The sequence below is a fragment of the Topomyia yanbarensis genome, chromosome 2 (genome assembly GCF_030247195.1).
Source record: "Topomyia yanbarensis strain Yona2022 chromosome 2, ASM3024719v1, whole genome shotgun sequence".
Classification (NCBI taxonomy): Eukaryota; Metazoa; Arthropoda; class Insecta; order Diptera; family Culicidae; genus Topomyia; species Topomyia yanbarensis.
Window position 1 is genome coordinate 441978927 of NC_080671.1, and position 24609 is coordinate 442003535.

At 39.5% G+C, this 24609-nt stretch overlaps 3 protein-coding genes across 4 annotated transcripts in view; 2 read left to right on the forward strand and 1 right to left on the reverse strand.

Annotated features, from left to right (window-relative positions):
- The window catches only part of LOC131685634 (G-patch domain and KOW motifs-containing protein), a 142730-nt gene that overhangs the window by 25842 nt on the left and 92279 nt on the right, over positions 1–24609 (reverse strand). The window lies entirely within an intron of this gene.
- Positions 1–24609, forward strand: part of LOC131685640 (uncharacterized) — a 36534-nt gene that overhangs the window by 2285 nt on the left and 9640 nt on the right. The gene's annotated exons all lie outside the window — the stretch shown is intronic.
- LOC131685632 (uncharacterized) lies at positions 15056–17035 on the forward strand. Its single transcript, XM_058969492.1, has 2 exons — positions 15056–16359; positions 16422–17035. Exons 1-2 carry the CDS (start codon positions 15265–15267, stop codon positions 16836–16838), a joined length of 1512 nt encoding a protein of 503 aa, XP_058825475.1. The 5' UTR covers positions 15056–15264; the 3' UTR covers positions 16839–17035.

Sequence of the window (24609 nt, forward strand, 5' to 3'; positions counted from 1 at the left end):
GGTACCTACGGAGGTCACATTAGGTATCTGAAATAGACATGCCAACAAAGGAACAGATTTTTCTGTACAATAACTTGGGACAGGGTGGGATGCCCACCAACACCAAGCAGATCTGAGCAGACTGTACCAAACAACGATATTGTCGATGATGGAGTACTGGCTTTTCTGCGCAACTTTTATTGCTTGCGGATATTTGTCTGCTCGCATACTGCGTCATGGGGTTCATTTATTTCACACGTTCTTCCCCGCTTCTTGCACTTACGGGTAACTTGTACAAATCCGTCGACATTGTTTTTGACTTCTTCGCCGAGGTAGCCTGCAGTTGATTTTGGGGTGCTAGATACTGCCTCTGCGGTTGTCATTATGGCCTGATCAAATGCCACAAATTTGGCAACAGTTTGCGAAAGGGTTGTCCATGAGTATTGAAATTTATAATGAAATAAGAGGGACCACAAGACAAGAAAACCGTTAAGAGCACCCGGGAAGAAATTTTTTCCACGTATCAGGTGTAACAGATTCTACTTTTCCGTACTACGACATGCATTTTGCAATTAGTCTAGGAGGGGTATGCGGTGATAGGTCATGTTGCCTTACCTCTATACAGTCATTTTCAGTCTTAATTCCATCGTTGTCCCACTCAACCACATGCTTTGAATTGTCTATAAAACGAAACGATTGGCCTGGATTGACGTGTGGAATGATATCAATATTGCATTGCGTAGATGATGATACTGAAGATAGGCAACTTCCTTAAGCCTAAGTTCCATTTCCACCTTCAGAAGCAGAGCTAAAAATATTCAAATTTATTGAATGAAAATTGAACATATTCGGCCGCATTCATTTTCAATATTCAGTGGCGCTACCGCAAATGTCGAACGAACCAACTGCCCATTCACTCAATGCAGATTTTCAATCGTGTCCGATTATTGCACGAAGCGAATGTGCAACAACGAATCAAACGGGTCAAAGTAGTCCCTCGCACAAATTATGTGATGATAATTTTTATTTTATATGCTCTACCAGCTTTTGAAAATAGCTACCTAGATAAATAGTGAAATGAATATTACTATAGGGGAGCCCGGGGTTAGTTGGCGGTTGGGCTAAGTTGGCGGAATTCCCTTTTCTCCGTTTCTATTAGACATAAAGCGCTGTCTCTCGTTGTGTACCTCAAGTAATGTGAAACGCATTATCCAATGTGTTTTTGTTGCGAAACATTATGTTTTGTAGAATCTGTGGGCAATATTGTGTTTTTGAGCATACTTTGCAAATTTATTTAATTTTAAACATTTTGTGTTATTTAAGGTGGTTTTCAATCTATTCTCCGAATGATTATATTTTTCGATAGTGCGTGAAAAGAGCTTTCAGCATCCGTACGTTATTATAACTATTCATACCCAAGAGTAATTTTTTAAATCCTTTTTTATGAAATATGCGATTGGGGCAAGTTGGCGGTACTATTTATAATGCAAAAATAGTCATCATATATTTTTATTTCTGGAATTCACTCCAAAGTAAGAGAAACTTTTTCTTGTGTCTCTCATTAATACAGGGGACAATTATTTCAGGCAATCGCCTGAAGAATTTCGAAAATTTGCTTTTGAATATGGAGTACGCGTCGAAGTCAAGATAACGGGGTATTGAGACTGAAATATAATCAAAAGTGTCGAAAACTATACAGTTTTATTGAAAAGACAATCGGCACATTTCATATGGACCACATATGTAATTGTATTTCCATTAGACTGCTTATTTATTGGCAGTCCGCCAGCTTACCCTATACATACCGCCAACTTTCCGCTTTTCCGCGTCACATATTTTTGTCTCTAGAAATGAAGACAACATATGAAACATTTTAATACAATTCAGATATGTTGCCAACAGTCTACCCTTTCATGCAACGTGTTCTATTTTGCCAGATCTACCAAAATCAAAGCGGTAACAAGTGAAAACGGAAAACACCGCCAACTAGCCCCGGTCTCCCCTACGATATTCAATTGAATGAATGACATGGATTTTTGAATGAATATTTTTTCTATTCATCATGAGTCGCATCAGGTTCATTTTTAGTCGTCATTTCACGAAAACTCGGTTTTATTGAACAAAATTTAAAGTCAACAACCACGGTGTTGGGTCGAAGCAAAACTTTTTCGTCAACCTTTACTCATGATGGCAAGAATAAATCAAGTATTTCCTTTGTTTTCGCGACAATGAACACCAGAACGAGAGGTAGATAATTTTCATTCCCTTGGTTCGATTGTAGTTCTGGTTCGATTCTGTAGTTCTACAGTAGAAAACGGAGAATGGAACAGGCACGTGAATCACAAACGGTACAAACATGTTGATATTGGGCGGTTGATAAAAGAGAGCAGACTACAGTGGGCTGGACATGTAGTGCAAATGCCGAAAGAGATACCAGCTAAAGTTATGCTCAGCAGAAAAGCTAAAAGTGATCGTCAATTTTGGAACAAACGAAGCACCCGGACTGTTCCGCCACGACGTTGATGAAGATGAATATAAACGGGACATTTTCCTGCAAGTCTGACCAAGTGAAACAAGCAAAATAAAACCTGAACTGTTCTGACGAATTCGGAATGGGAAGTCGCATTATGCCGTATGGTAAGCAAAGCCTTAGCGATCGTGATGGAGGAATCACGCATTCTATACGCAACAAGGATGCATTCGGTATGGTTACTGCTACCGCGTCACTTTCGCGTAAACACGTCGTTGGTCTTACTCTAATATCCCACTCAGGTTATTATAATGGAACAGATAACAAACGTTTTTTTTGATTCGGTGCTTACTGTTTTGTAATGGTGATTACGTCAGTATTAATCACGGTTTTCATGGAGGATTGAGTGTATGTAAATCGGATCAACTGGTCCAGCTAGATTGTGTAGGATACATGAACAGTGTCTTGTTTTCTAAATCACGTCATTTCGAAATATCAAGATTTGCGGGTAGTAATAATTCCGGGGTGACAATTCTGGACAATTTAAACGAGAAATGTTGTGAAGCGAATTCTGCTATTCATAAGAGAAAGTAGGTGAAGACGGGCACCTTAAGGTTAAATTTCAAATTCTACTCCTTCAATAATGTATTGATCGTAAATTTCACACAAAACATCAAAAATCGTTCATATTTACTGCTGTAAGTTGTCGTGATGATATCTTTTACTTCTATTTCAGTTACTGGGGTGATTTTATTTTACGTGGAAGCCTCTTTGGCCATAACCGGAAACTCTAGTGATATAGGAGAACTTACTCTCTTCTAGTATCTGAACTATACATTGCAAATTAACTTATCAGATTCAGGGTTCGCACGCGATAATTCAAGAACACATGCAAATATACGAATAATCACACGGTTATAAAATCGAATTTATACACGCGAAGTTTCATACACGCTAGCACACGCGACAAACACGTTAACATACAAACGCTTGAGCCTTTCGCGATCGTCCACGCATATCTGCGCTTACGATCTTGGTAACAGGATAACACTCCGGCAGGGATGCATGAAACACAGCACGAGAGCCTAAAACGAGCTGAGAGGCCGCTTTGAACGAACCAAATGCAATAAGCACTGATAACGCTCGTGCTAGGTATCCGTCGTGCTCGAGCTGTAGGATTCGAATAGCTAGCACAACGGGTTAGCACGATGAGCTAGCCCGGTAAGCTGGCACGATTTTGCTCAATGAACTAGCACGGTAAGCCTGCCCGATGAGCTAGAACGGTGCAGTAGAGTAAGCCATTAAACGAAAGAATAGGACAAAGCGAAAAATATACGTAGGTAAATGTGCGACAAGTTTCTGCAAAAAACTATGCAAGCATTGTTACTCACACCAATGCGTTGTATTTTTTCTACTTTGCTATAGCTCGGAGCAGCGGTGCTCGTGCTACTTGCTAGCTCAATGAACTTAGCTCTGATACATTATGAGCCAGTGCACAGGAATAGTATACGGTGCAGCAACGTTCTTGTGCATGCCTGCACTCCAGTGAACCTAAACGTGGTCTCAAGAATGAGCCTTCACACGCTCGTGTTCTTGAGATCATTAATTAATTACGCCCGGAAGTTCTTCCTCTTGGCCCTAGCAGCCTAGGTCCCATGCCCTCAGCTGGACCAATCAGAAAAAAATGACGCTCATATCCACTAGACAATACGTTCAATGGCGACATGACCGGGAGCTCTAGTGATAGAGTTGATAGTGATAGAGATCTCACTCTCTTCTAGCATCTGAACCATACATTTAAAATTAAGTATTAGATTCACGATCCGTGCGATCATCCAAGAACACACGCGAATATGAAATGGACACCCGGTTTTAAACTCGAGTTTATGCATGCGAAGTGACACGCTAGCACACGCGACATACAAACGTCTACGCGACAAACAAACGCCCACGCAATCGAACACAATAACATACAAACGCCCGAGCCCTTCGCTACGGTACACAAAGACGAACATCCAATCGCGATCATCCACGCACAACTACGCCCAAGATTTCGCTATCACAAAAACGCCCCCCGCACTTCCAATACCATTAACGCGGTCTCAAATACACACCAATAAACGCTCATTCCCACGCGATCGTAGAGCCCCGCACAACTGAACCGTACACTCGATATCACAATCAGAATCATGGCCTGCTGCAATTGGACTTAGGCAGTAATGAGTGATTCTGATGGGGATCCCTTCCGTGAACTCAGCTCTACAGTTCCAGTAGGACAACTCTCGAAAAAGAAAGAAAGAAAACAAAATTTAAAATATCTATAAGAATCGCATTCTGTAATAAAACTGTTTTTGTCTGCCAGTTAGTATGAAATTTAGAAACATGTTAAAAGCCGTCACGATTATTTTGTAATTTAGTGAGTGATTTTGCAATTGAGAAAGGTACAATTTATCAGCATATTCTGGATTAATTAGAATAATCTCGTGTACGCATATAGATGTGAACATTGCTTCTTAATTAATTTTATCAATAAATTTTGTAGTGACGCCAAACATTTTCGTCAATAAAGCCATACAAAATCTACAATTTTTGACTAGTTTCCTTGAACAGATCGATAGAAGTCATACACTACATATCATTCCCATGCACGCATTCCCAGATGAAGGAAATTTACAACATTACTTCTAAAATGCTCGAGGAACTTCACAAAAAGCGATAAATGTTTCCCTGTTTTATTGTACAGAAATTTTTTTTCAAGCGAAATTTTCTAAATGATGAACTTCCAGCTCAAAATCTATGGATGGTCCTGTTCACTCGATACACGCTCACCTATAGGACGAAGGTGTATCAAAATGGAAGATTATGCTTGTTTTAATATTTTTCAACGAGGATAAGTTGTATTCTTTTTATTTTGGCGGAAAAGGCGTCCCAAACATTCACAACCTGTTTTAATCCACCTAGTGGTGCAATTATGCCTTTCTCATTTATCCAAACTATTCTTTAATGGCACGACTGTCACGAACCTGATAAGCAACATGTCGATACTGACACACTTGAAACAAACAAAAATATATTTATATAGCTTAATCAGCGTCAGTTCAATGTTGTCATCATGATAACTTCATGGTGGAGAAAGGAAGGGATATAATTAGTGGGAGAGGGAAGATGCGTCGGGAATCATCTAAATTATTGTAGTATACGAGGTGGATGAAGGAATGCATGTAGGAGGTTGGTCTGAGAGGGTAAGGTGTGAGAGAGGGCTGGGCATTGAGAGGTAGGAGGTGGAGGGGTAAATGGAGGGTTCAACACCGAACTTCATATTATACCTTCACCTTGAGACTAGGCTAGCGAAATTTGGTTGTCATCACCGAAATGGCTTTAGATCTGGAATTTGTCGGGAACCCCGGGACTTCCGGAATTATCGATAGTGGACAATACATTCGAATAATTTTTGGTTCGCCATCAGTGATCTAGGTCTGCGAATCGAAGTAAATTGATGTTTGTTTCAATAGATTTTAAGCCTATGAGGTAATACAATTGGTCGGTGTTAAGTCAGACCGGACTAAGTCGCAAAACATCGAAAAATGAGATAATGATAGCACTGGATCAAGAATTTCGTCAGCTACATTGAACTTTTGCCAGATTTTAAATATGTAACAATAAACAGGAGCTATGGCAAAAATAATTTCCTATTATAATGTTAAGGATGCTGCGATTCAAACTTTAAACTCGTTTTTCTGGAAATCAATATTTTGTCACTTAGTCCGGTCTGACTTAACACTGACCAATTGTACCGGTTTATATGAGAAATTCCTATGTGACCGCAATTACCAACCTGTAACCCTGGAACCAAAGGTCAGAACTGAATGAAATTCAATAGCAGTCAATGGGAGTATTATATCTTTCATTAAAAATCGAGTTTGTAAACATCGGTTAAGAGTTTGCTGGGAAATAGGTGTGACATTAGCTAGGGAACTTGGCGACTTCCCAGGGGGTATCAAGATCCGTCATAGGTGACCAATGTGGTCAAAACTACTTCAATTAGTTATTAGTGATCCAGACCCGCAAATCCAAGTAATGTTGAACGTATTTGAATATGTATTACATTATTGGGACATCGTAGGGTTACCAGTTTATATGGGAATTTGCTGTGTGACCACACTCTTCAACCCGTAACTCCGGAACCGGAAGTCCGATCAACTAAAAATTCAAAAGCGTCTTATGGGAGCGTTATACCGTTCATTTGAAACTGAGTTTGTGCAAATCGGTTCAGCCAACTCTGAGAAAATTGAGTGACATTATTTGACACACACACTTACATACACACAGACATTTTGCGATCTCGACGAACTGAATCGAATGGAATATGACACTCGACCCTCCTGGCCTCGGTTTGAAAATCGATGTTTGGAGTGATTGCATAGCCTTTCTTTATATGAGAAAGGCAAAACGGGTAAGTGCGCAATTTTTCGAAAACAAACCCGACCCGACCCGTACCCGGAATAAATATTTCTTAATGTAACCGACCCGACCCGTACCCGATGATAACAAAACCCGAACCCGTCCCGATTCCTACGGGTGCGGGTTCGGGTCGGGCATCGGGTAAAAAACCCGTACCCGTAGAGCACGGCTCACAGAAAGGAGGCTTGCTATTCCGCGGATTGACAGTTTTCGGTGACGTCAGAGAAATCGTTGAGATAAACAAACGGATTTCTCGAAAGTTGTTCATTGACAATATTTGAGCTCTTATGGTGGAAAAAAATATTAGCGTAAATCGGGAATTTGGATGCATGCCATAGAAACATATCCCACCGTAATTTTCTGATCATAGCAAAGGTTTTGGACATCCGCATAGCTTCCTTGTGATTTACCAGGTGCCGATCATTCGTTAGCAGCAAACAATATATGAATTTCATGTAATTGTTTTCGCCGACGATATCTATGACGCGCTCTCGTCAAATGTTTACACTCTAACGAGCTAGCCTAGTATATGTAAGCCGTGCCCTTAGAGATTACTGTAAACCGCTGCCGGATTGTGGGAGTTAGGATGGTTAACACACACAGTAAGTGTGTATGTCTAAACTGCAGTGTAGAAAGAAATTACGTCGTACCTGTAGGACGATTGAAAGCTGAAAGAGAAAGAGTCAAAGACCCACAGATATCCCCTTTCCTCCCGGGAAAAACTATAAGTTTATAAAACAAAAGCTGGTCTTTTACAACTCTGACATTCAGATGATTTTGTATATACGACATTTTGCAGTATATTTTGTCACTTAAACAATAGTTAACTACTATTTCCAAACCCAATCATGCTGGAAAAATATTGTATGAGCAAGCCCGCCTATCAAAACATGATTTTGTCAAGACAACATACAGAAGATCGTGACAGCATTAGTGATGGATGAAACCAGTGATAACCTGACGACATGTAATATATTCGTTGCATTCAATGATTAACAATGGGTCGTTTCGATTTTATTGCATAATGCCACTGTTTACATTTTCGTAAAAACAAACTATTTTATCATCATTCTGAAGTTAAACAGGTTGGATATATATGCAAGGGGTTTTCTAAAAGCTTTATCGACTGCGACATTTTTTTCTAAGAATGTTTTTTCGCGATCTCATACCATATGATATCTATAGCAAATCATCAGAATTGGACCGACGCATATTTCACAATTCACACCGATTACGCAAAAACAGTTGTTAGTCCCACACGAAGCCAGATACCAGATGAAAGATATTACCCAGTAGGTTCACAAACATAACGCATTGAATCTATTTAATTACTATCGCCAAGAAAAAATTTGGCAATCTGGTGTTCTGAAACAATGAGTGCCACTATACGAAAAAACTGAGAAACGTCAAATTTTGTGAGTTTCAACCATGACAATCATGAACATGATACATGCGCTTTTTAAAGTGTCCATGCCTGAGAAACAGCGTGTCGTCCGAAATAGTCCATGTTCCTCTATTGTTTCATTTGCAAATATGTTTTGAAAACAAAGGTTTAGAAATATCTACCCTTATCTATCTGCTCTCTCAGCGCTTAGTGCCATTCGTATCATCACAATTTTCTTCTTCATGTAAATATAGGAAAAGGTTACCGAGAGAGTGACAAGTGTCAAATACGAATCAACTTCGTGTGTACCTGGCCAGTGACCCATAGTATCGCTTTAGTTATGGCAATTAAACCAGGAGTTCTATACTCGCGAAAAGGGATGCTATTTCTCACAATCCGTTTACGCCACTCCTTTAAGCCATTTTACGGTATAGTTTTTAACAACATTATTATTAATGTCGCTTTCGGTTTTGGATTCGCGTCGCTATAGTTTTGCTCTAATATTTACAATATCCACAGAATAGTTTCGAGTGGATCTAGAGCGATCCAAAAACGAAATCTGCATAAGATACCCGCGCCATATCACACTGAGAATAAACAAACCGTAAATTTCCGATGATTGCGGTCATCCCGAATCCGCTTAAGGTTGGACAGAGTATGGGCAAAAATCGAAAACGAAACAAGCAGTTTTTTACACACTGTGTGTTAGATCTTCATAAAAATCAATCAGCTTATGTAGAATGTTGTTACAGTACTGCTGATTGTTTTTATGAAGATTGAACACACGGTATAGAAAAAAAACTGCTTTTTTCGTTTTCGATTTTTGCCCATGCTCTGTCCAACCTTAAGCGGATTCGGGATGACCGCAATCATCGGAAATTTACGGTTTGTTTATTCTCAGTGTGATATGGCGCGGGTATCTTATGCAGATTTCGTTTTTGGATTTTTGTTCAACCTTAAGTTCCTTTACGATGCGGTCGCTCCGATCCGCGTAAACTTCTTTGCAACTCGGTCATCCTGATCCGCTTAAACGGTGGGTGTGACATACTGTCATAACATATTTCTTGAGCGTTTTTTCAAAACGTCATATCTGCAATGAGTAACTCTCTTTGTTTACTTTCTCTTTCGATTTTTACGGCGTCACTATAACACTTTTCACTTATTTTACAGTACAGATCGAAAGGCGGTGGTTTTAACTAGCATATTATGCAAAGAGTTGAGGGATAAATGTTAAAGTGACCGAATTATTAACAGAAGAGAAAGTAAACAAAGAGAGTAACTCATTGCAGATATGACGTTTTGAAAAAACGCCTAAGATTTCCTCCCGATGCGCCTAAATTCCTTTTCGATGCAATCATCCCGATACGCTCAAACGGTGTGGAATACTGTAAAATAATATTTCCCACGTCGCGGTCATCCCGATCCACTCACTTGCTTTAGTGGTTAGCTGTGCGCCATCATTCAATCTACTTTAGACACATTCCACGCACTTGTATCGCTTACCTCATAAAAATAAATCTGCTAATATAAGTAAAAGTTGTTTTGAAATATGTTGGTATAGGTTTAAGGCTCCCAAATCATAGATATATAGAAATTTTTTAAAAGAATTTTATGACGGTGGTCGATGAAAACCAGTAATATATTTATGACTCGTTTTTAATAATTGAATTGATTTTCCCGTACCACACCGACAGGTTTGTAATAAAATTTATTTGGAATAATCTTAAATTCCATTTTATTGTTCACATATTGTACAAAGATTTCATCTTCGGACGCAGATTTATTGAGTGAATTGATCGTCGGATAAAAGGGGGGCAAAAATTGACCATTTTTGCGTTGTCCCCTAACGCAAATATCATGTTTTTTTCAATTTTTCACGAAAACAAAGCACGCTATCTATGAAATCTTTTCAGAAGCTATTAGTACTCATCAATACCTTTCCAAAAATATGCTATTTGTATATAATAAGCTTTGGAATCGTTCTTTCAGAGGGGTGCACTGAAGTGTTGTCTCCTAACGCTTTCCGTTGCAATACGATAAATCCTTCTGCAGAGTTACTTTGAGAGCCTACAGAACAGTATATGGACATAAAAGATATAACCAACCTATTTCAGCAATACCGCAGCTATGCAGTGTCATGGGTGCTCTCAGGGGTGGGGAGAGGAGGGGGTTCCATTAAGGGGGAGGCCTTATAATATCGAAAAATTATCAAGAGTTCGAAGTGATTTCAAAGATATAGAATGGAACGCTTTAGAATACCAAATAAGCATGAGAGCGCGCGGAAGAATATGGTCATAGGGAATAACACTCACTCGTCGTCACATTCTTTCAAATTAGCGGGATAATTATTGACTATTTGGAACTAACCCGGTTTGTCTTTTCGGGATAGATTTTCTTCAACATGAACCAAACATCGTAGTTTAATGCAGTTTTTTGATGTTTTATAGCACTTTAAATTCAAATTGTTATACGCATTTCTTAGAATTCGCTAATAAAAGATACAATTTTACGAAATTCTCCAGTTTTCTATTATTTAGATAATTCAATGACAAGCCAGCCATCTGAGCCATAAGACCGCAATTGTGTGAAATTTCTTAACGATTTTTTTTGTACTCTAATATATCAAAATTTTCGAAAAGCTGGATCTTACCCTTCTTTTCCAAAAATTGCGTAAAACGGCTACATTTTGATTAATTTCCGCAATCATCACTAATAAGTGTCGTCTTGCAGATCTATGAGTAAAAACAGTTGTGCAAACGCCAGAGGATGAACTGGAAGGGCGATATTCTCTTTCGAATTTTTTTTTTTAACCGTATTACTAGTATTTCGCGACAACATTATATACAATATGTAAATATAATAACTGCTCGACTGAGTATAATCGTTTGACAGTCTTTCCTTTGTTGAATTGCTTCAGAGTCAAATTTGTGTATTTGTAACGTAACAAGAAAATAAATATTGAACAACCCTATGACGTATTTTATCTGCCCTAATCACCAGTCAATTTTATTTTCAAGATTTTATAAGGTCAAAAAACAAAGTCAGTGCACCAAACTTACATGAAAAAAAACTTAGTTGGTGAACAAAATAAAAAGAAACCTAAGAAACAGTTAATTTTATTTCATATATTTTCCTATGTCAATGAGGAGCGGATCCTGAAAAAAATTGCGGAGGGGGTCCAAAACTTCGACTTTAAAATGTTCTTTGTACAATACGTAATATGTAATATCCTCATTTAATTAAACTCAGTTTTGGTAATCGAATCTGGTTTGCAAAGATTTTGAACTTAGAATGAATTTAAAAAAGAAACTTTTTTAAAAATTCTCAAGATGTGAAAAATTTTCGGGGGGGGGGGGGGGGGGGGGTCCGGACCCCCAAGACCCTCCCTCTGGATCCGCCACTGATGTCAATAATATATTAAACTTACCAAAACTACTTGAAACCACCTTTTCCGATCCATTAGAAACTGGCGATTGTGGTCTACAATCTCTTCTATACCGCGCCACACTGTGGTATGCGGTGTGTCCTGTTCTCATTTCATATTAATTTGATTTCTTAATAAAACACATGAAGGTGAAACTAGAAATACATCTGGTTTGGCGTTTCAAATCTTTATTTTGAGTTATTTACAGGTTTAAAGGTGATATACATCACTTTGTTTGAGCTTCAACAAATTCTTCAGTCGCGTTAGGGGACAACACTTCATATGCGACCGTTTGTGTTCATTTTGGTGTTGTCCCCTAACGCAGTGTTCGCAGCGGTCGTGAAAAAAATTTCCAAAAAGCTCGAAAATCTAAGTATACAGTATTGTTCTGTGACTATCGATGATCAAATTTCTAGAACAAATAGATGCTCTAAAGTTTGAAACAGAGCAGGTTTTTTGATAAATACAAGTGTAGGTTGGAAAATCAATTTTTTGCGCTCTTGTCCCCTAACGCGACATTTTCACCTCTCAGAAAGAAAGGACAACCTGAAAAACATCAAACCCATAACATTAACGTTGTGTTAGGACTTTTAAAGTATTCAATTAAGTTTTTTGAGCGTACATCGTAGGATTTTTCAAACGACGAGCTGTTAACAGTTGCATGATGCGTGCAAACGTTGTCCCCTAACGCTGGAATGTGTCTTTACTGCTTTTTGCCTACCTTCCGTTTGGTTTGTAATGCGGTTACCCGCTCAAGATTTAACCATATTCTAAACCGAACACCCTTTTCAAACTGGATGATCTCATTCCTGCTAAACATCAGCCTTTTATTGATGATCAAGAATTTCAATTTTCGTTGCACAACTCCTAGAAGGTTTGCTATTTTGTATGTCTAAAATGCAATCTAGATAGAAATCACGTCTTAGTTGTTAGGACGATTGAAAACTGAAAGAGGAAGAGTCAAAGACTGCTTTGATTAACTCCATATGTTGGCACTCACGATGAGTGTAAGTGCATAGAGTGATTCCTTTGATGTCCCTAATAATTAGAACTCTTAAGTAACCCACACAGGAGAGTGAGACGAATCTCTTCAATCAATTTGGTTTTTTATCGTTACATCACAATGATAATAAAAAATAGCCTAAGTTTATGCAATTTCTTGGCATTATGCTTTGTATTCGTATAAACATTATGTGACATCGAAAGCTAGTTGTTTAGGTGTGTTCACAAGACGTGTTTCCAATTTTGGAATAGTGTCAGTCTGCTACCTTGGTCAAGTGTCAGATTCCTAAGAGAAAAAGTCGGAGCGTTAATTCCCCGAGTTGGAACATTTGCAATATATTACGAAATAATTTCCCTACGATGAACAATACATAACCGATAGCAACTTATTATGTTAGATAGTGCTGCTGCTTCCAAAAATTACATTTCACTTCACAACTACACTTATCGCTTCACTGCGATAAGATAACTCTCCCATTTATTACCAAACTCGCCTAAACATAAACCCCATTCATTTGAAAGCTATCACTTCAAGTGGGTACTGCGAGAAGCAACATAGGAGAATGATAGATGACGTTGACCTACCTCAACATCTCCGCCGGTCAGTGGAACGAATAGCCGTGCAGGAAGGTTTCACCGTGGGACAATTTGATCTCCGTTTGGAAGCTGGTTCCGCGAAAGGAGATGGTTTCGTGGGAATTATGCTGCGGGCAATTATCACCGATGGACAACGTGAATTTGTCATACTGTGTAAATTTCCGCCAAAGGAGGAAGCGCGTCGTCAGCAGATGTTTTTCCAGAAGGAACAACAAGCCTATGGGGAACTACTTCCGGCAATGTTTGAATTTCAACGAATGAAAGGTGTTTCGGAGAAGGACGGGTTCTTTGCCGTTCCCAAATGCTACGGGGCACTCTACGATGAGGTGAAGAATGAATCTCTTATTATAATGGAAGATTTGCTATTACGTGACTTTCGTATGTGCGACAAGCTGGTTCCATTGGACTACGAACATAGCAAGCTGTTGATGATTCAAATGGGACGATTCCATGCAGTATCTTTTGCCTTAAAAGAACAATGTCCACAAGTGTTTGAGAGTTTTAAACGACAGTCAGACTTGATGAATTTCATTCTGAAGCGTGTGCCTAGAATCCGGGAGCTACTGGATACAGTTGCCAACAATGCGATCGATGCTTTGGAGCAACACGAACAAGAAGCACGTGATAGAATGGAGAAACTTAAACTGGATTTTTTCACAGTGCTGGCCAAATGTTGTGATCCATCGGAGGCAGAACCATACGCTGTACTAAACCATGGCGATTGTTGGATCAACAACTTCATGTTCCGATATGAAGTAAGTAGCTTCAAAACATACTTTCAGTAAATCACTCTAGCTTACATATTTTCAGGAAAATTCGCCACAGGAAGTGATCCTGCTGGACTGGCAAATGATCCGGTATGTATCGCCGGCGGTCGATCTGGTCCACTTTATATTCTGCTGCACCGATAAAGACTTCCGTTGGCAACATTTCCAGGAAATGATTCAAATCTACCATCAGTCGTTAAGGTTCAAGTTACCTTTTTTAAGCATGTGTTAGAATTGAACGCTTGGTAGTGTGCGTAGGAAAATTTGTGTTCAGCTCTCCCACCGGATTATCCATTTAAACCTTTTTAAAACTCTAAAAGAAGAATATCAGTCGATTTATTAGATCATCACGATTCAATTCATGCAAAATACCTGCTGGAAAAACCATCGGCTTAGCTAAATGGTGCTTTTGAAAAAGTGGCTGTGGTTTTTTCATTGCGCAGTTGTGTTGCGTACCCCAGCTCGGTGTGGTAGTGTGATAAAAAATCACAGCCACTTTTTCAAAAGCACCGTCCAGCTAAGCCGATGGTTTTTCCAGCAGGTATTTTGCATGAATTGAATCGTGATGACCTAATAAATCGACTGATATTATTCTTTTAGAGTTTTGAAAAGGTTTAAATGGATAATCTGGTGGCAAAGCTGAACACAATTTTTCTTACGCATACTACCAAGCCTTGAGGTAACTTGAGCCTTAAGCGAACTGCTCGAGCGTCTGGGAGGCGACCCAGAGCGGCAATTCCCAATGTCGGCTCCACAGAGACAGCTAGAAAAATTCGGTATTTTCGGTATTATCATGGCTTGCTTCGTCGTACCTGCTCTGTGCAGCATCAACGAAAAACAGGCAGAAAAATCTACCAAGGAGGAGTACAAGCTTACTTCGAAGAATTCCACAAACAAGAAGGAAGCCGAGCTCACATTTCGCAAACAGATGGCGGGCGTCATCAGAGATGGAATGCGTTTCGGTTTTCTGTAATCACACGAAAGGGGAAATATAAATTAAATTAATCGAAGCTGTGTTCCTAGTATTCGTCGATTGTTATCGGCGCAGACGAGATTCACTCGCGATAAGATACCGAAATCGCGGTATTATCGTAGATTTAGATTTAAGAATTCACTTCATGTACCTGTCAGATTTTAGTCGTGTGATAACCGTGGCATTTGTCGGTGAGTAGGTCGAACGATGTCTGAAATCAATCCAGTACCGATAATGGCGATGGAGCCTACTTCGATGGTATCGTCGGAAGTTCATCAACCGGATTGGGATGCACCGGATGCTACCAGTGGATCGTTTGATCTTAACCATGACAGTGGATTCATTCCATCGGCTACGGGATCGTTTGTGCTGACCGAAGATGTACCGATCGTTTGCACCGAAAATGCCAATGGATCTTTCGTGCTGAAGGAGGAGGTTCCGATCATAACGGACACCGGAAACGATGGATCATTCGTGCTGAAGGAGCAGGTTCCCATTGTCGATACGAACTATACTGTACTGCCTGCTTACGTTGAAGAGTGTGTAGCTAGTATTGCCCCTGAGCAAGGATTTACTCCCGGCGAGTTTTCGATCGTGTTGGACAGAAACTCCGACTGCGAAGGATTGATTGGCGAGATTCACAAAGCTACTGTGCTGGAAGGGGAACGGGAGATGCATCTTCTCTGCAAGGTGCCTCCTTTGGATCCAGTTCGAAAATTGCAGTTCAATTCGGTCAATCTGTTCGTCAGGGAGATTGATGTGTATGCTAACCTGCTGCCTACTATGTTCGAGTTCCAGCGACAGAAGGGAGTGACTGATGAGTTGGAAACTGGCTTCTTTAACGTACCCAGATGTTTCCTAACGCACTTCGACGCGGCTAGAGACGAAGCGTTAATTTTGATGGAGGACTTGCGCGTTCGAGGGTTCGCTATGTGGAACAAGATGGAACCGATCAATTATGAACATGCTCGGCTTCTGATGATACAACTGGGACGATTCCACGCACTGTCTTTGGCGATGAAAGATCAACGACCAGATTTGTTCGTGGCCTGCAAGGTATCGGATGAAATGCTGCCGGCAATGCGAGAAAACGAACAGTTGATGGGCATGTTTGCGGCTGCTTTGGATGCGGCAATTTCTATTCTGGATCCTGCAGATGAAAAGGCTTCTTGGAAGATGAATGGACTGAGAAACGACTTCTTTGGCGTTCTTCAGAATTGTATGGATACGGAACGGGCGGAACCGTATGCGGTACTGAATCATGGCGATTGCTGGGTCAATAACCTACTCTTCAGGTACAAGGTAAGCTCTCACTAAAATCAAACGGATAATTTAGTGGTTATTAACAACTGAAGTTATCCTAGGATGGTGCACCACGAGAGGTGGTCCTTGTAGACTGGCAGTTGGCTCGTTATGGATCACCGGCACTGGATTTGCTATACTTTTTGTTCTGCTGTACCGACGCAAGCTTCCGCGAGAAACACTACGACGAGATGATACGGATTTACTACACGGCGCTGAAGGATCTGCTGGAGGAACTGGGAAGTGAAGCGGTGGATGTATTTCCGCTTACGGCTCTACTGAGGCAGTTAAAAACGTTTGGAAAGTTCGCAATCATAATGACGGCTGTGGATGTTCCGATTCTTTGCACGGATCCAACGGATGTTCACAACCATGGCGATGCAGCGGCTGCTTTCACTGCTTCCGCCGATGCTCAGCAGCGATATGCCGAACGTATGGGTGGAGTGATAAGGGATGCGATAAAGTATGGATATTTGTAGATTATGATAAATATAGACAAACGATACTGGACGGGAGGAGTATAGTTTCCTTGTGTTATCTAATCGCTACGTACGGGGATTTCGGTATTAATATTTTGCGATTAATCGTAATAAACATTCGAAGAGACTATATTGCATAACGCATTGTTGAGCAAAGGTTAGTATTCAGACTAAATGTTCTGAAGATGTTTAATAAACTATACTCCCCATTAATGCATATATTAGTCCCATAAAGAACCCGTTCCCAATAATTTTTTACATCGAAACAATTTGAGTTCAACTGACTAAACTAAACAAAAAATAGATAGACGAAGAACACAAGTTCGTGATAGGAGATAGGAATCATCATACTCAGTCTTACATGAAAGAAGCTTGTGATGCGTATCTAGAATGTTCTAAAGTTTGTAGTTCTAAACTAGTTATGGAACTTGCGTTTCCACTTCGTCTCATCAGAATCTGACACTAGCTTAGTGACAGAACTAAGCTAGCGCCGGATTGACGGTAACTCCATCAACGGCGACACTGATCGTGTTTCTGAGCAAACCCCTAGTCAAGCTTTTATCTTTAACTTGATGAGAACTAGTGAAATCAAAACATTTGGTTTGGCTTAGCAAGCCAATGCAAGATGCATTAGTTGTTCTAATAATCGACAACGATCTTCATGTGGTGGCAAGTTCAACAGATTGGACAATTTCAACAGATCTGGACAATTTTTTAGCACCACGTTGCATGGCTCGGGAACCAGACGAAGTTTGCAAATTTGAACTGCTGGTGCACCAGTTAACAATAAAATTCTTTGAAACACAAAGGATCCTCTGGAATTCGATGGAATTTTTTTTTTTCGAGAGTTGTCTTACTGGATCTGTAAAGCTAGGTTCTCGGAAGGGCTCCCCGTCAGAATCAAACACTACAATTGCAGGCGAGACAGGCAATGTTGCCCAATAAAACACTGCTTAAGGCCAATTGCAGCGGGCCGTAATTCTGAATGTGATATTTATTGTACGGTTCAGGTATGTGCGGGCGTAGAGACTCGCGATCGCGTGTATCATCGCGAAGGGCTCGAGCATTTGTACGTTAACGTGTTCGATCGCGTGTGCGTTTGTATGTCGCATGTGTTAACGTGTATGTAACTTCGCGTGTATAAATTCTATTTTATAGCCGTTTGCATTTCGCATATTCGCGTGTTTTCTTGAACGATTGAACCATGAATCTAACACTTAATTTTTGGTGTACGGCTCAGATGCTAGAAGAAAGTGATATCTTCCATATCAACAGAGTTCCCGGTCATGTCGCCATGAAACATGTCCGGTGGATATGAGAGCTTTCTTTTCCAAATGAAGGCATGGGCCTAGTCTTCGGATACCAAGGATAGAAACTTCCGGAAGTGACTGATTCATGACCGTGCGAGTGCGGAAGTTTTTAGGTTCACGCTTGAGACCGCATTTAAAAATTTATTAGCGCTGAGACGTTCACCTTATTACCGCCCAGCAAACCAGCAATCGTATAAAAAAGTTTACAATAAATTACAAATAATGACAGACTAAATCAAAATTACAAATAGTGCAAGCAAAAATTATGTTTTGTTGTAAAAAGTTCACATAAAATGCAAATCTGTGATCGAAATACAATGTTGACTTGAAGTTATTTATTAGTCCACTACAACTTAAAACAAAATTGTACATGCGGAATAGTAAAGACAATTTTGAAACATTGTATAGAAATTAATTGGCAATTGGATTAAACTGCAAAATCGTTTAAAAAATAGTCACCTCCTTATAGCACTTCGCAAATTCTCTGCCAGAATAGTTCAATATTTGAGCAATAAAAAATGGCTTGAATACAGAATGTTGGTTCCATACCTACCATACCATACCTAGGTATCATTGGAGTGCCACATTTAGGTTGGATTATGATATTTTTAGATCGTAATCATAAAGCGATAAAAATGATCAAATATAATCGTTGCTTGACAGTGTATAAATAGATGAGTACATAGCGGCTATGCTGGGAATACGAAGATCTCAGGTTCGAAACTGGAAGTAAATTGTAGCAGGTAATTTTAATAATTGATGTTCCAGTAACTCCAACCTCACCCATGAAAAACCTATTTTAATCCACCTAGCGGTGCAATTGTGCCTTTCTCAATCATGAATCACGAGAATGTGTGCGTTGTTTATATTCATTAAAAGAGTTCGAGTTCTAAAATTTTGAAAAAAAAACAGCCACGGTAATATTGAACTGAAAAAAGGTGCGAAATCGGCAAAGTCCCAAAAAGTCGATTTTTACAAAAAAAAATTTTTTCGAGATAACATAAAATCTCGACGTTTCATGCATTTTAAAGATGTTTGGCATCAAAAATACGAATTCGATTTCTGAAATTTCATGAGGTCCCCCCTTTGAAAAAAAATTTGAGTTCCGGCTTATATGGGAATTTCATATGTGACCGGACGATTTAGTCTATATTTCCGGAACCATATAAGCGATCCGTACGAAATTTTATAGACATCTGTGGGGATATTATAGCTATCATTTGGAACTAAGTTTGTGAAAATTGCCCCAACCATTTCCGGGAAACTGATGTGAGTTCGTAAATTTTGAAAGATGGCCGCTTTTCCCGGGCACTTCCGGAACCGTCTATGGTGGTTAATGTAGTCAACGAAAGTTTGGTTGGCCGTCGGTGACCTAGAACAGCAAATTTAAGTTGTTTGAGAGACATTTTAGCGAAATTTTTACCTTTTTTGCTTTCATCGGAGTATCGGTTTGAATCACAATTTGCTATGTGATCGCACGCCACAACCTGTAACTCCGGAACCGGAAGTCGGATCGGGATGATATTAAATAGCCATTTACGGGGACGCAATACCTTTCATTTGAGGCCAAGTTTAGTCGAATCGGTCTAGCCATCTCCGAGAAACCGATGTGACTGTTATTCTGAATTTAGATACTTCCGCCGGGGCTTCCGGAACCGAGGATGGTGGCCAATGTGGCCAAATAGACTTTGAATGGATGTTAGTGACCTAATACTACAAATCGAAGCAGTTGTGGTCATATTTTGGAAAAATTTTCACCTTTATAAATTCATTGCAGAATTTATTAAAATCGACATTTTCTGCGTGTTCGTACTTATCACCCTGTAATTCCGGAACCGGAAGTCGGATCCATTAGAAATTCAATAGCAGCCTATGGGAACGTTGCACCTTTCATTTGAGACTAAGTTTGTCAAAATCGGTTCAGCCATCTCTGAGAAAAATGAGTGACATTTTTGGTCACATACACACACACACATACACACACATACATACATACACACATACATACACACACAGACATTTGCCGAACTCGACGAACTGAATCGAATGGTATATGTCACTCGGCCCTCCGGGCCTCCGTTAAAAAGTCGGTTTTCAGAGCAATTGCAATACCTTTCTATTGAGAAAGGCAAAACATATCTACCAGTGTGGGCGTAACTGTGTCTTATAACAAAATAATGGAAATTTCATCCTGATTTTTTTATTTTCATAATATTATTTAAAAAAATACTTCTTGTTACCACATTGGGGACCTTAAGCTGCATAAACTTTCATGTGTGATTGTAAAGTTGATCATATATAAACTCAAAATGATAAGCTAGATGATTGTATAATGTTTCTGATTAGATCAAAATTCGTCGTAAATCACATAGTTCTACTATACCGATGTGTTGTACGTATATGTCCTCCACTTCTGTTCACATAGAAGAGATCTGTGCATTTTATACAATCAATTCATATCGTTGAAGAGTACAGTTAATCAAATTGCAACTTATTAAAGTGAATCAAACTGTTGGCTGGGCGGGATGTTATGTTTGTGAGATCGCGGGTGTAGGTGCCGTGGATGGTCGCGAAGGATTCAAGCATTTGTATGTTAACGTGTTTGTCACGTGTATGTTACTTCGCGTGTATAATTTCGATTTTATAATCATGTTGCGTGTATTCTTGAATGATCGCGCGCGGACCGTGAATCTGATGCTTAATTTTAGTGTATGGTACAGATGGTAGAAGAGAATCAGTTTCCCCATATCACTGGAGTTCCAGGTCATGCCACCTGTAAATCTAGTGAATATGAGCGTCATTTTTTTATTGGTTCAACTGAAAGCATCAGTCTAGACCGCTTGGTTTGAGGTTAGACTTTCGGACGTGACTGTTTCATGTTCGCGCGAGTGGTACTTGAAGCCGCGTTTGGTAGTTTATAGGTGCTACGTTTACTTAACGAAGTGTTTTCATGTTGGCGAAATCGCGGGCGTAAGTATGTGTAGATGATTGAAATTGCATGGTCGCGTTTGTTACCAAGTTTGTGTTATCGCGAAGGACTTGAGTGTTTTACGTTTGTACCTATATGAGTATAGGTTGAAAATAGTAGAGATATACTAATAATAGGAATCATAATATGCCGAATAAAGAAAAAAGATGCAAAGAGCTTGATTAGAAGTGTATAAATTGACCGACACTATTTTGGTATACATGAGTAATGGAAAAACAAACTAAAAGATGTACAAAGAAACAGACCAATGAATTGGAATAGAAAAACACATGTAACATGCAATCAAACTACTTTAACTGGTCTAAATGCAGCAAATATTATTTATTTATCATTAACATCATTATAAATTCGTAAATATAATTAAATCGATCATGCAATGTACGAATTCATTCGTCGTTTTCTGCAACGAAGCGTTTTCGTGCATTCTAAATAGTAGGTTTCGTTTATTTCATGAACAAGAATGGTCGCTTGGTGAACGAAAGCTTTCGTAAATTTTACACATTTAATGTACACTGCACGAATATTTTTTGTGAGTGAAACGAAATGTTTTGTTTATTTTAATAAACGTGTCTGTATATTACGAACGATTTCGTTGGTCGCACGAATTCATTTCGTTCATCTTAGAAAAGTGTTCGTATTTATTATCCTCTTATTTTTGCATTCGATCTTTCAGGATCGATGTTTGAGAACACCGATTTTTGCCTTTCTCATATAGAAAGGTTATGCAATCACTCTAAAAAACGTCAACGTAATCCCATTCGACTCAGTTCGTCGAGATCGGAAAAAGTCTGTATGTGTGTGTGTGTATGTATGTATGTGTGTGTATGTGTGTGTGTATGTGTGTGTGTGTATGTATGTGCGTATGTGTCAAATAATGTCACTCATTTTTCTCAGAGATGGCTGGACCGATTTGCCCAAACTTAGTCTCAAATGAAAGGTGCAACCTTCCCATCGGCTGCTATTGAATTTTGGATCGATCGGAATTCTGGTTCCGGAATTACGGGTTTCAGAGTGCGGCCACACATAAATTTCTCATATAAACTATAGGAAAAATTAAAAATAGAATTTTTATTTTTGATGCTAAATGTGTTCAAGGTGCATGAAACGTCGAGATTTGATGCAAACTCGAAAAAAAAATTTGACCACGATTCACTTTTTTGGATTTTGGCACATTTTTGCCTTTCTCATATAGAAAGGTTATGCAATCACTCTGAAAAACGTCAACCTAATCCCGGCCAATTTTTTTTTCGACTCGTTTAGGGTTTCTGGATTTTAACAGGGGCGTAGTTGATGGTTTACGGAGAGGGGTTACACCCCCCCCCCCTCTACTGTTCGCGCCCCTTCTTTAAAAATCTCCTTAAATCACCCCTCAGACCACCACCCCATCCAGCCCTCATACCCCTCCCTTTCAATTTAAGCTGGGGAGTCGTTCGTTCATGGGACTTTCGCCCTCTTCACATACCCAGCCCCGCATGACAAAATGAGTTAGCAAGCAGATAACATTGATCTAATGCTGATTAGGCTAATGGAGTATGATATTTTTTTGTTTCAAGTGTTTCACCGTCGACACGTAGCTCATCAAGTTCGTGGCTGGCATGCCATTGTGTATAAGTGCAAAGTGTACTAAGAATGTAATGGACATTTCCACAATTATGTTGAACATAAAAAGCCTCCGTGCCATAGTTTAGAGAAATGAGAAAGGCACAATTGCACCGCTAGGTGGATTAAAACAGGTTTTTTTTATTAAAAAAACCGATCTGACAAAATCGATTTTATTGTGGTATGTAGAAATGACCGCTTGACAAATAAAAGTTTTCGTAAATTTTACTTATACAGTATACATTGCACGAATGTTGTCGTTGAAAACTACAATATTTTTCGTGAATGAAACGAAATGTTTTGTTTATTTTATTAAACGTTTGTGTATATCACGAACAATCTCGTTGGTCGCACGAGTTCATTTCGTTCATAGCATATTATTTTGACATTGCTCCGGCAGAGAAAAACTCAAACTTATTCATACAAAACCAACGAGCAGTTCGCGATGGCTCAACTGAATCCGTACTGCTCCGGATTCTGGATCAACTGGAAGCGAAAGAGGTTCAGGAAATCTTCCTGAAACTGGCGGACAAGGATACGGCTACTAAATAGTCAGACCGAGACCGTCGTTATAATCAACAATTAGCTGACGTACAGCAACAATAACGACGACGGTTGACGGTTTGACGAATGATGCTCGTAAATATTATAAAGATATTCGTATATAACAACGAACAATTCGTTTGCCGAACGAAGCTGTTTCGTAATAAGCTAACGACAAAAAATAAATGGCACATAACAATTGTACACTAGTGCCAAAAACTACAATTATTACAAAATTACAAATAGGTTTCTACTTATGTATTTATAAAATTAATTTAATTAGCCTATGCACGACGACAAAGTCGACCGATAATTGGACTCACAATGACCCTCACTGTGAGCCCCGTCCACGAATACCGCCAGTAAAATGTGGAACAATGTTTGCAAACACGGCACACAGCAAAAGTCAATCCACGTCTACTCGCAAGTCGGCCACGTCACCGCGCACAGACTAGTGGTTGAGCGTTAGTATGCGCAGGTGCAGAGTATGAAAAAAACAAAACTCTCGGTCCCCTCGATGCACCACTACCGGAATGCAATAACCATCTTAAAGCAATTGTCTGTCAGAGGTTCTGTAGCACTGATGCACGCAATATGCTTGATGATGTTTGCAATACCGTCATACCCCTCAACCTTGAGGAGAAAATTATAACAAGTAACAACGTGTTTCTAACTTGTCTTTCAATTTATTATATCTCCGGTATATTCGGTCTCTACCTCTACTAAGCCCGTGCATACATAAACTTTCCTGAAAAGACTAAATGGTAAAATGGATGTCGAACAAGTACCTAACGACTCCGACTTCTCGTTTAAAAATATACATAATGAACTTGGTTGGGCCATATCTAAGTTTCTTTCGGATCAAACATAATCCGCTAAGTATTCTAAAGATTTCGAAAGAACTAGCGCAGACATAAATTTTAAATAACAGTGACAGATATCACGAAAGTTCGTCCAGATAAACTCAGGATTGTGATATTCTATCTAAAGCAAGTAAATGGAGTTAGCGGTGACAAGGTTTGTATGAAAGACTGCCGCGTATACATGACTGCTCACAAAGTTGAGATCGACGGCGGGACCGAGTGTGTCATGCGTGGAAGCACAGGGTTGGCTGCTACAAGTTATCTTTGTTACACTGAGTGAGGATTCGTCAAAGGGAATCGCACTGGACGGGGCAAAATTCCCTTCAAACTCTTATTGGGAGACCTTTGGTGTTTAACTATGTTTGCTTCGACAAGGATCACCTGCTTGTTCGGCTGTTTGTACCGCTCGTCATGCTCTACAGCATTGCACTAAACATAGCCAAATGGGCCATTGTAGTAATTATGCT

Bases quoted from the DNA above. Each gene is read 5' to 3' on its own strand.
- LOC131685632 (XM_058969492.1), top strand. From the start codon at position 15,265: ATGTCTGAAATCAATCCAGTACCGATAATGGCGATGGAGCCTACTTCG. The intron at 16,360-16,421 runs GTAAGCTCTCAC...AAGTTATCCTAG, and splicing joins ACCTACTCTTCAGGTACAAG to GATGGTGCACCACGAGAGGT.